At 33.5% G+C, this 11,250-nt stretch overlaps 2 protein-coding genes across 3 annotated transcripts; one reads left to right on the top strand and one right to left on the bottom strand.

The window, feature by feature from the left end:
• The first annotated feature begins 2,014 nt into the window (after nucleotides 1-2,014).
• Nucleotides 2,015-7,124, top strand: LOC124826489 (uncharacterized). The gene is made up of 12 exons (XM_088114667.1): nucleotides 2,015-2,565; nucleotides 2,692-2,767; nucleotides 2,954-3,027; nucleotides 3,432-3,515; nucleotides 3,753-3,869; nucleotides 4,030-4,491; nucleotides 4,636-5,039; nucleotides 5,136-5,235; nucleotides 5,322-5,381; nucleotides 5,458-5,544; nucleotides 5,735-5,863; nucleotides 6,474-7,124. The coding sequence occupies exons 2-12, from the start codon at nucleotides 2,707-2,709 to the stop codon at nucleotides 6,774-6,776; spliced, it is 1,881 nt and encodes a 626-aa protein (XP_087970793.1). The 5' UTR covers nucleotides 2,015-2,565; nucleotides 2,692-2,706; the 3' UTR covers nucleotides 6,777-7,124.
• Nucleotides 7,125-7,467: 343 nt separating this feature from the next.
• Nucleotides 7,468-8,772, bottom strand: LOC148201287 (STS14 protein-like). 2 transcript variants are annotated; one of them, XM_088111894.1, is made up of 2 exons: nucleotides 8,155-8,772; nucleotides 7,468-7,764 (listed from the first exon to the last, which is right to left on the bottom strand). In XM_088111894.1, the coding sequence occupies exons 1-2, from the start codon at nucleotides 8,657-8,659 to the stop codon at nucleotides 7,703-7,705; spliced, it is 567 nt and encodes a 188-aa protein (XP_087968020.1). In that variant the 5' UTR covers nucleotides 8,660-8,772; the 3' UTR covers nucleotides 7,468-7,702. The 2 variants fall into 2 exon arrangements, with proteins under 2 accessions (XP_087968020.1, XP_087968021.1); XM_088111895.1 differs by lacking the exon at nucleotides 7,468-7,764 and having other exon boundaries at nucleotides 7,861-8,737.
• Between the last annotated feature and the right edge of the window lie 2,478 nt (nucleotides 8,773-11,250).

The following is an 11,250-nucleotide window of genomic DNA, read 5'->3' as shown; positions in this document are numbered from 1 at the left end:
TAATATAGCTGGCAACAAAGACAAAATATCACAAATAACAAGTGCCATAAACTACATCGACTTTTGAAGTTACTCGCTTATAAAAAATTTCTAAGTTGTCTCGTTTGATCAGTTCAGCTAAAATAACCGCCCTTCTAATGTTAAAATAAGCATTTGACTGTCTACACATAAAACACAGCTAAATCATTAGAAAATGTTTCCTTAAAACAACAGTTTTACCATTTAAGCAAGTTCACCTAACCTTATCTTGTGTTTATAAATGGTTTTGCAAGGAGAATCTCAGTTCTATAGAACTATGTGAACTTATATATATATAAATATCCATGCTACAGGGAGGCCATGTAGTTTGTACTTTTGTAATCCTATTCCTCATTTAAAGAGGCTGTTGTATATGTTTTTCGATGATTACATGGATCAAGGAAGCATGTCTGTCAGATTAATTTGAAAATTTACCCATCACATTTGATGTAAAACCATATACTACCCTGCACATTTCTCTTGTTATATCGGTGTTTCCTGCCATTGAAAATCGTCCCTCTGACATAAGCAAAATCGATAATAAGATAAAATAGAAGTTCATTTATTTATTTGTTGGGACATGAAATGATATTTCCACTCTGTTGTGAAACTTAAAATATATGATGCGTCCAAAGAAGAACCCCCGCACTTTGTGTTGTTCATCAGCCTATAAGGAGAATAACTCCACAAGACTTTTGTCAAATTTCTCAGTTACTTTTTTCTTTCTATATAAAATGTTAGATTAAAGCTCAAATGATAATATTCATTTTCTCTAAAAGTAACGCTTATATGTTGATACATAATCTCCTTTATAAGGAAAATATATAACTTTGTTAGAGCAAAACTTTTGTACACTTGCCTATCAAAGAAGTTTACTGGTCTTTTTCTGTAGCTTTTCATGGCTCTGCTTTTCACCTACACACAGTTGGGTTAAGATGTAATTCTGTGCACTGAATATCCCTCCGTGAATCCCTCTCCATGGCGCAATTTTCAACCTATAAAATATTTTCATTTTGAAAATAATATAATAGCGTGTGAACAACGTTCCTTTGTTTTTCTATCTTTTCTCAGCTTTCAGTTTCTTTTGAGTCTCCTAAGCTCCTTTTTTCTTTTCTTTTCTTTCTTCCATATGTCTAAAGAAGTGTGCAACAAAAAAAAAAGGAAACTTTTCTGGCAATAGGTGTGTATGATTACAATAAGCAAACCTCACCGCACCCGAATCCTTTTCTTTTTTGTATTGGTTTTGGAACCAAAAAGGTCAAGCCCCATTAGTATATTAGTGCATATATTATTATATTTGTAGATTCTTTGACAAACGTTAGTCTCTTTGATACTGAAGGACAATATGGGTATCTCCCTAGTTATCCTTCAAAAAGTCATAAGACAAAGGGAAACCCCACAACACATCCTCTATTCCTTTCAAGCATCCAATGTTCTTTATCCCTTACCTTTCATCCCTTTTGAGGTAAATCCATGCTTTTTCTTTCTTGCAAATCCAGTATCTATTTTTCTACGCTCACCTATTTTCTCATCATTGTTTATAATTGGTAAAACTTTGAGTACTCTAAACTAGAAAAGTACGTTAATAAAAATACAATGATTAAGCACTTAAGCATGAGAAAGACTTATTAAACAAAGTGTTATAGTATAATAATGTTAATAATAATACCACTATAAGTATACAGATTTTAACTAAGGGTTTCTAATACTGTACACAGATTGCTCCAATACACCTAATAAATAAACAATACCCATTTACTTAGATCGCAATTTATGTTTTCAACCAAAATTATACCAATATCTAACATTAGTCCAATTTTTTTTTGTCTTCATTGTATTCTATCAAATCAAGTGGCTTAATGTCTAAGGTATAATTAAATGAGAGGTGCAAAATGAGACAAAGGGTGGACGGACGGTCACCAACTCCCACTTGTTTTTCCAACAAGAGAAGAGAATGTTGAAAATAAATACGCTGTTATTCATACATATAATTTCGACTCACAACCTTTGTTGTTGTCAGTGCAGCCACTACTTATTTTCTTCTTCTCGCTGGTCGCACCTTGGATCTTTAGTGAGACTTTAGAGTGAGATTTGTCCACTTTCTGAGGCTTTGACATTTTCCCCTCGTTCACCATTTCTCAAAGTTATTCCATAAAGACTTTTTCTTGAGGTAAAGCCTACTCCAATAACTCCTTTTCATGCAAATGAAAAAGGGTCATCCTTTACAAAGGCCAGTGGTGGCTTAGCACTAGCGTGAGAACTCAGGAGAGTCTTGATAGAAAAGGCGTGTTTGGTTATAAGACCAATCTTTTCTTCACATTCACGCTCAGGTCTTAGACACGTAACACCCAATGATCACTCTGGGGGAACTTTCAGGAAGGAAGCTCCACTGAGCTGAAGTTCAAATGGGCATGTGATGTGATGTGAAATATAGGAATCTATTTAGTATTCTCTGGGAACTAAATTTGGACTCTTCAGTTTTGACTGGTGCTTTTTGCTCATTTCTCAAGTGTGCTTCATCTGAGTTCTGACTCGTTAAGTTCCAAGGTAGTAGGATGGTTCATGGTATCTTTGTTTCTTTGTTTTAACACAGTTGAAGTTGTTGTTTATGTCAATTGTCAGTTGTTTCTGCAAATTTACTGTGTGAAGAACTCTGTTTTCGGTGGCTTTCAGTTATGGGGCTTGAAGATGGTGGAGGAAATAAAATGCTGGGATTGTGATTTACTCCAAGGCACAAACGTTCAAAGAGGTTCCTATCTGTTTCTTATGCTTTAGCCTTTAGCTTTTCCTGTTCCTTTTTAGTGTGCTTAAGAACATGTTATGTACTGTTGAACGACTAATAGTTGGTTTTACATTATCTTTGACGTGATTTTGCTTTAAACATGAACCTGGATATGGAACCAAGCACTAATGTTTGCTGTGTTTTACATGGCAGTCTTCCTGATAAGAAAAAAAATCGAGGAGGATAATCCAGATAATCGCATTCAGGCTTCAGATCGCAAGAAGCTGGTATGTTGAAATCTCTTCTTTCTATTTTCTTTTCAATATTCTCAGAAATTGAAGGCACAGCACGTAGATAGATACATTCACAGCAGGCATGAAAAGGGGTGTATGATGCTGAAAAGAAATTTCATCATTCTTCATTTGACTTTTAGGACAAATCTTTAATCATGAATGATGTCAATGGTGGCCCAAAATTTAATAATAACTAACTGTCTTTCCAAAAGTCTAATCTAAGATGAGCGAACAGAGAATTAGTTTTGGAAAACATTATCACTTTTATTTCAATCTCATTAATTACATCCATACTGTTGGGACATTGATGGTCTATTCTGATTTCATTCTGTATATTCCCCATGCGCGACAAAATTTATAATCTTTCATGCATAAGTATGGGTTTGATTTGATTCCAGGACATGGGTTATCTCACGGAATGTGATAAAGCTGGGAAAAACCGAACCCCTACAAATGAAGTTCACAGCACTCTGAAGCAAGAGGTACAATATCAGAAATGTTGCTCCCCATAATTCTTTTGATGCAGATTTTGATGCAATCATATTTATTGCACCGTGGCCCCTTTGTCCATTTCTTCTTTGTTTTGTTTTTTTTTCCCCTTTTTGGTACATTACATCCATCATTGAGTTTGTGCATCCCGCGTGAGGGACTTGGACCATATTCTTTTAATCATGTCTATTTCGTTCATATTTATTTATTGTTAAATTACCCTGTGACAGATTCTACAACTGGAGAGAAGATTACAAGACCAATTTCAGGTCAGAGGCACGTTAGAAAAGGCACTTGGATACAGATCTTCATCTCTCGTTAATTCAAATGAGACGATGATACCCAAGGTAGCAACAAGTTCAATTAAATTGGGGTCTAGAAAATATGCATATACAAACACATTGTCATATATCTGTCCTGTATCATTAGATTATTGTGCAGCGTATACATGATTATATACATTGTTATGCATTCCTCTAGTCTTAATTTTTTCTTTTTGTATTCCAGCCAGCCACAGAATTAATTAGGGAAATTGCAGTGTTAGAGTTGGAAGTTGTGTATTTGGAGCAACATCTTCTGTCCTTGTACCGTAAAGCATTTGATCAACAATTGTCTTCGGTATCTCCGACTTCAAAAGATGAAAGTATAAAGTTCCCTTTGACAACACTTAGTGCACGATTCATCAATGTTTCTGTGCCAGAGATCTTAACCAATAGAGAATGTTCTACAACACCATCTAAAGACCATGAGCTTGAGACTCAGAGAAAAGAGCAAGAGAAACATGAGCCTGAGACTTTAGGGAAAGAATACAATGAAAATCTAATAGAAGAAAACCATTTGGATTCTGGTGTCTATCGTTGTCATTCCTCGCTATCCCATTGTCCAGCGTTTACGAGAGAATCTCCTCCAGCTGATTCTTTAGCTAGATCTCTGCGTGCCTGTCATTCCCAGCCATTGTCCATGTTGGAGGTGAGTCTAAGTCTTGTTTGTATAAAGTTTTCAATGAACATTTATAAGATGAAAAATATAGGAAGAAGAAATAAAATAAACGCATATGTTAAGTTAAAATTAGTTTATGTATTGGATTTTAACCGAGTGCATGATTATATGCAGTATGCTCAAAGCTCTTCAACAAACATATTAAGTCTGGCAGAACATCTTGGTACCCGAATTTCTGATCATGTTGCAGTGACACCTAATAAACTTTCTGAGGATATGGTGAAATGTATATCAGCTATATACTGCAAGCTTGCAGACCCTCCCATGACTCATCCAGGCCTCTCATCTCCAAGTTCATCCTTGTCCTCGACAAGTGCCTTTTCCATTGGAGATCAAGATGACATGTGGAGTCCAAGGTTCAAGAATAATTCCTCTTTCGATGTACGGTTGGATAATCCTTTCCACGTAGAAGGACTCAAGGAGTTTAGCGGTCCGTACAGCACCATGGTTGAAGTCTCGTGGCTTTATAGAGAGAATCAGAAGTCTGGTGATACTGAGAAATTGCTTCAGAATTTCAGGTGAGGCTGTTATATTTCATTCAGATAATGAAGATCTCACGTTAAAACTATATAGTAGAAGTTTCTAATGAGCGCGTCCTTTTTATGTTGTTTTAGGTCACTTATTTGTCGACTAGAACAAGTAGACGCTGGTAGGCTGAAACACGAGGAGAAGCTAGCTTTTTGGATCAACATACACAATGCTTTAGTGATGCATGTAATTATACTGTCAAGAATATGGTTCTGTGTAATATTTTCTCATTTGATTAGTCGGGTTATAATTTGTTATTTTGTTTCTAATAGGCATTTTTGGCTTATGGGATTCCACAAAACAATGTGAAAAGAGCTTTTCTTCTTTTGAAGGTAAACATTGAGAGTAGTACCTTCAAAGTTATTTAATAAAGGATGGAACTCTTATATGCTTGTTTGGTCTTTGCAGGCTGCATATAATGTTGGGGGTCATACGATTAGTGCTGACACAATACAGAGTACTATACTTAAATGCCGGATGTCTCGTCCAGGCCAGGTGAATCTTATCTTCCCAATTACTTCCATGTAGAAAACAAATAACAAATGAGAGAAAAAAAACAACTGAAGTGAAACTCAAATATACTTTTAATATTTCTCATCCACATGCAAAGTATTTTTTGCTTTTCTTTTATTCTAGACACTGGTGATTTACATGGTTGCTACTTCAAACTTGATTCCTCTTGTAGTGGCTGCGCTTGTTATTTTCTCCAAGGACAAAATTCAAGACTGGAGATAGACGACAGGCTTATGCACTGGAGCATCCTGATCCTCTTTCACTCTTTGCACTCTGTTCAGGAAACCATTCTGATCCCGCGGTATTTCCTCAATTCTAATTTTTATACATTTTTCACGTTTATTTGGGAAATTCCTTATACATTGGCTAGTATTCAAGCAAAATCATCTGGATAACATTGAAATTAAATCAGTTGCAAAAGTTGTTTACATATGCTTTGACAATGCCATATGCAATGGTTAGAACTTGGAAGTGTTACATGTCAGGAAGAAAATTACTTCTAACTGTGTTTAACAGTTAACATGGAATGTGGTGTGAGAAGTGACTATTCTCAGAGAATTATTCACACCTTATTCGCCCTCTTGCTATCCACCCATTGAAATCTGTCAACCAAACTCGTTTTCTTAATTGGCAATAACTTCCCTCTTTAGTTGACTTTTTTGTTACACATGGAGGGGTCTGAATCGAAGAACGAAAAAAAGACAGCGATTCTATATAAATCATTCTTTGCTCTCAATAAGAAGATAAAGTGGATCATTCCATGTTAGCTGTAAAACTACGACACCAAGTTATTATGCTAACCAAACAAATTGAAGGCAGGGGATTAAGAAATAAATATATGGACAAATAGATTAGGTGTACAACAGACATTTTTTAATATTCATTTGCCTAACTCTGATGATGTTTGGCAGGTACGTATATACACACCAAAGAGTGTGTTTCAAGAGCTAGAAGTTGCAAAGAACGAGTACATTCGAGCCAACTTAGGAGTACGCAAGGACCAAAAAATACTATTACCAAAGCTTATTGAGTCATTCAGCAAGGACTCGGGTTTGTGCCCCAACGGTGCCATGGATATGGTCCTGGAATCTCTACCCGAATCCCTCAGAAAGAGTGTTAAGAAATGTCAGCTTGGAAAATCCCGGAAGTGCATAGAATGGATTCCACACAACTTCAGTTTTCGATACCTTATATCTAAGGATATGGTAAAATGAATGATTGTTTCGCAGCTTTGCTTCTTAGTGTCGCAAGTGGTGTGCTTTGTTTGATCTGTGTAATTCTTTTTGTACAAAGTAGAAAGGGCACAGCGAAATATAATACTATAATGTGAAAGCACAGTGGTACCTACTACAAGTGAGGCGGTGTAAATAATGTGTGTTGCTACTGTGCATGCACTCGCTGATCCCACAGCACACGTATATGTTTGGTGATTGTCTAACATGTTGCTTATTATAAACAATTGATTTCAGGTTAAAGACAACAAGTGGTAGAACGCATGAAAATGAGAGTGTCTGGTCTTAGCCCTATCACAATTAGAAATTTAATCAAATGACGTATCAGTTGTAAATCTAAATCATGAGTGGCTTCTTTTGTCGACGAGGTTAGTGTTCACCAAAAAAGTCTAAGCTCAGCTTGGAAAACAAATGGAATTGAACGTGTAGACCCCAACTCTGAACAGCTAGAATAATTAAATTATTAACACACTCAACGAAGCATCAAGAACAGAAAAAAATATATTTTAGATACAAAAACTAAACTTAAAAAAACCAAATTTCAGTCATCCATAAAGGTTGAATAGCAATGCCCAAATTTTCAGTCAACCATAATGTAATGTCCGAATAATTGAATCCTTGAAAGTATTCAATTTTCTCTTCAGAGTCTCTGTGTGAGATGATATAAACAATAAATAAAAAAATAAAAATGTCCATATATTATTGCTTCATAATCAAACCTTTACAAAGTTATTTGTCAATTACCACAGTTTAATTACATTTTATAAGTAACTCATACCCTTTTATATATTTTCGTAGTTGGCAAATGACCTTTTATATTATTATTGACTTTTCAACCCAAGGCAAAAGTCAAAATTGCATCGAAAAGAAGGGTGTCACGTGGCATAGGGATTTGAGTATCATGTTGTTCAAGTTGGAAACCTAACTTCTGTTTTTCCTTCCTTTTCCTCATCCCTTTGACTGCTAAACACTACAAAGTATCAAGTAGTGCAAGGTCAGAACCTTTTTACCTTTTAAGTGACACATATTTAAGCGCTTAAATTTAAATTTAAAGTAAAACGATTAATAATACTTAATTACTTTCGCACATAAATATTGATGAAAATCACATAAATGGTGGTCCAACATCATCTAAGAGTTTCTAACTAAAATCATCAGCAGTAGCAGAAAAATAACAAGAAAAACTTGAAAACCTACAGCACATGAAGAAGAAAGAAAGTGAGAAAACCTACGTCATAAACAGAAAATGTCTTTACTTCATAATTGATTTGATATGATGCATGGAATGGGAATGGGAATGGGAATGGGAATGGAAATGGATGATGGATGGATTAGTATGGGCTCTCTCCAATGACGTTACCCGGTGGGTCATAGAAACAAATGGTCAAGCTTGACTTCTCCTTCACGCACGACGCTTCAGCGCACCCAACCTCCGTCGAATTCCTCCACACCACCTGCGTGTAAACCCCGCACTCGTGCTTCCCCACGCACGAGTTGTTAGCCCTAACATAGAACTCTTTCTCCTTCACCCACTCCTCCACCGCCACGCGTGGCGCCACCGTCGTCACGCCCGCCCACAGCTGGTTTCCGCCGTACTTGCTGGTGGTCAGGTTGGCGAATTCGCACTTCATTTTGTTCCGCTGGTACCGGACCATCAGACTGGAGGCGTTCCCCAGCTTCTCGCTCCACCTCAGAGGTTCCACGCCCACCACGGCTCGAGCCTCGTTGTGCGCCTCCAAGTACTCACTCGCCGCGGCTGTGAGAGGCGGCGGCGGTGGATTGGGCGGAGCGGTGGCGGCATGGGCGAGGATAACAAAGGTGAGTAGAGAAACAAGGGAAAATGAAAGATGATGCAAGATATCCATTTGAGCTTAGTCGTACTTCAATGGTTGGATTATGCTATGTATGACAAAGTTGGAGTCACGGACTTATAAATTCTTTATCAGCAACGTAAGATGACCAGTCTTTGAATTTACCATCTTCTCCTTCCTATATCTTGATGCTCATTGCTGCTGCTGCTGCTGCATGTGTATTGCAGATTGCAACATCATATTAGCACGTAAATAATTATTACCATTGGTTTGATTAGTTTCATAAATAATTAGTATAAAACATCCATTTTATGTTAGTAATGGCCACCTTAATTTATATAATACTCAATACTAACGCAGTTCTATAAAAAGTTATTTTTTTTCTTGTCAAAATAAAATACCAAAAGCAAGCGAGTCTCACTAGAAAAAAAGGGTGTGCGAATAGCAAGGCCCTTCAATGTACCATGACAGAAATTGGGCCGGATGAACTCGTTCAAGTAGCATTAGTTGAAGCCCATTTCAGAATTTTGAAATGTTACATTTCAGCAACAAAATTCTGGTCATGTCACTCACAAATGTGACTCATATATATCTTTAGTTTACTCTATAATTTTGCATTATTGTTCGGTAACAGGAGAGGTGTTTGGTTCTCTCTTACACACGCAAATCTAGGGTTTTAGTCCCTTCACCACCTCATTTTGCTCTCTGCACCACCACATTTTTTTTTAAATTCCAAAACTATCCTTTATATTTTAAAATATCTTACACCCCATCCCTTTTCTTCAACGGATGTCAACATCCGTTGAAGAAAAAATTCTTCCACGGACGTGTTACATCCGTTAACGGATGTGGCGACATCCGTTGTCTTTTTTTGTCTTTTAGTTTTTAGTTTTTTTATTTTTTTTATTTTAAATTAATATATAAATATTATTTAATTATTTTAAAATTATTACTTAATTATTTATAAATTAATTTTATTTTATTTAATAAAATAATTATTATTAATTTTAATTTATGTATTATTATTTAAATAATAATTAAAAAATTTATTATAAATATAATTACTTAATTATTTATAAATTAATTTTATTTTATTTAATAAAATAATTATTATTAATTTTAATTTATGTATTATTATTTAAATAATAATTAAAAAATTTATTATAAATATATTAAAACGGATGTGATGTGGCGACATCCGTTGCTTTTTTTTGTTTTTTAGTTTTTAGTTTTTTAATTTTTTATATTTTAAATTAATATATAAATATTATTTAATTTTTTAAAAAGTATTATTTAATTATTTATAAATTAATTTTATTTTATTTAATAAAATAATAATAATTATTTTAATTTATATATTATTATTTAAATAATAAATAAAAAACTTCTTAAAAATCTATTAAACGGATGTGGCACATCCGTTGAAGTTTTTTTTTTAAAATAAAAATAATAAACTAAAATATAAAATATGTAAATGGATGTTACGGATGTCAACATCCATTGAAGGTGAAACGGATGTTGACATCCGTTTTATAGAAGGGCATATAAGGTTTGGGGAGGTGCAGGGAGCGGTTGGGGGTGGTGGAGGGAGCAACTCTCGCAAATCTATTAAACAAAATTCTTAAGAGAGGATCTAAATAAAAATAACACCATCCAAACTTTATTATGATATATACTTGCTCAGTTACAATTTAACATATGGATAAATTGTAATAAATTAAAAAGTTAAAAAAAATTAAACATAAGTGAAAACAGTTACTAAATGATCATGTTTTTCATTAGTCTAAAAATTATAATTAATAATTAATAATTCAGGTGCAACTATTTTTAATTAAAAACTTAATAATTTCATGATTTAATCATGACTTAACTCGTGTAACTATAATTATATGATTATACTATTTTCTATTTTAAATTCATTTATTAACATGCAACATTCTTATTCTTCTTCAATTTCTTTTACTTGCTTCTACAAATAAAAAGACAAAAATAATGTTCATATAAAAATAATAATAAAAAGTTAAATAGTATGGTTATTACAATCATGAAACTTTAGAAAAAAAAATACATTAGAAAATTTTATCATAAACTTAATTAAATTTATAAAGGATGAGAACACGATAACACTAATTTAACTTAAGAAACATATTGAATTTAAAAAATATAGAAACTCACTAAAAAAATACAAGAACAAAATTAATAATTATTTTATTTTAAAAAATACACTCTTGCTTATATTTTTGAAAAACTGAGTTTTTTTAGTGATTATTTGCTTTTTATATTAACTTCTATTTAATACTTTATAAAACGTTATTTAAATATAATTAACACAATTAAGTGGTATTAGTAATTTAAAATATAATTAACACAATTTAATAATATCAGTTAAATGAATTATAAGCTTTTTAAATTAAATTAATCAATTTAGTTTTTTCATAGAGTATAGATCAACCAAGCAAATTAGATTTATTGAGGATTCGAGATTTAATAAGTCTGAAATTTAGCTGTTTTAAAATGGATGAGAATTGATGTCAAAACTATCGCATTTTCTGTTTTTAATATTTAATTTAATTACTTTAAGATAAATGAAACGTATTTTTAAAAAATATGCAATAGTATAAATTATACTTTTCATTTTAAAACGT

This window comes from Vigna umbellata, chromosome 4 (assembly GCF_029865625.1).
Source record: "Vigna umbellata cultivar VRB3 chromosome 4, Vumbellata_1.0, whole genome shotgun sequence".
NCBI classification, from domain to species: Eukaryota; Viridiplantae; Streptophyta; class Magnoliopsida; order Fabales; family Fabaceae; genus Vigna; species Vigna umbellata.
The sequence above is the reverse complement of the archived record's forward strand: the minus strand, read 5'-3'. Positions and strand labels throughout refer to the sequence as shown.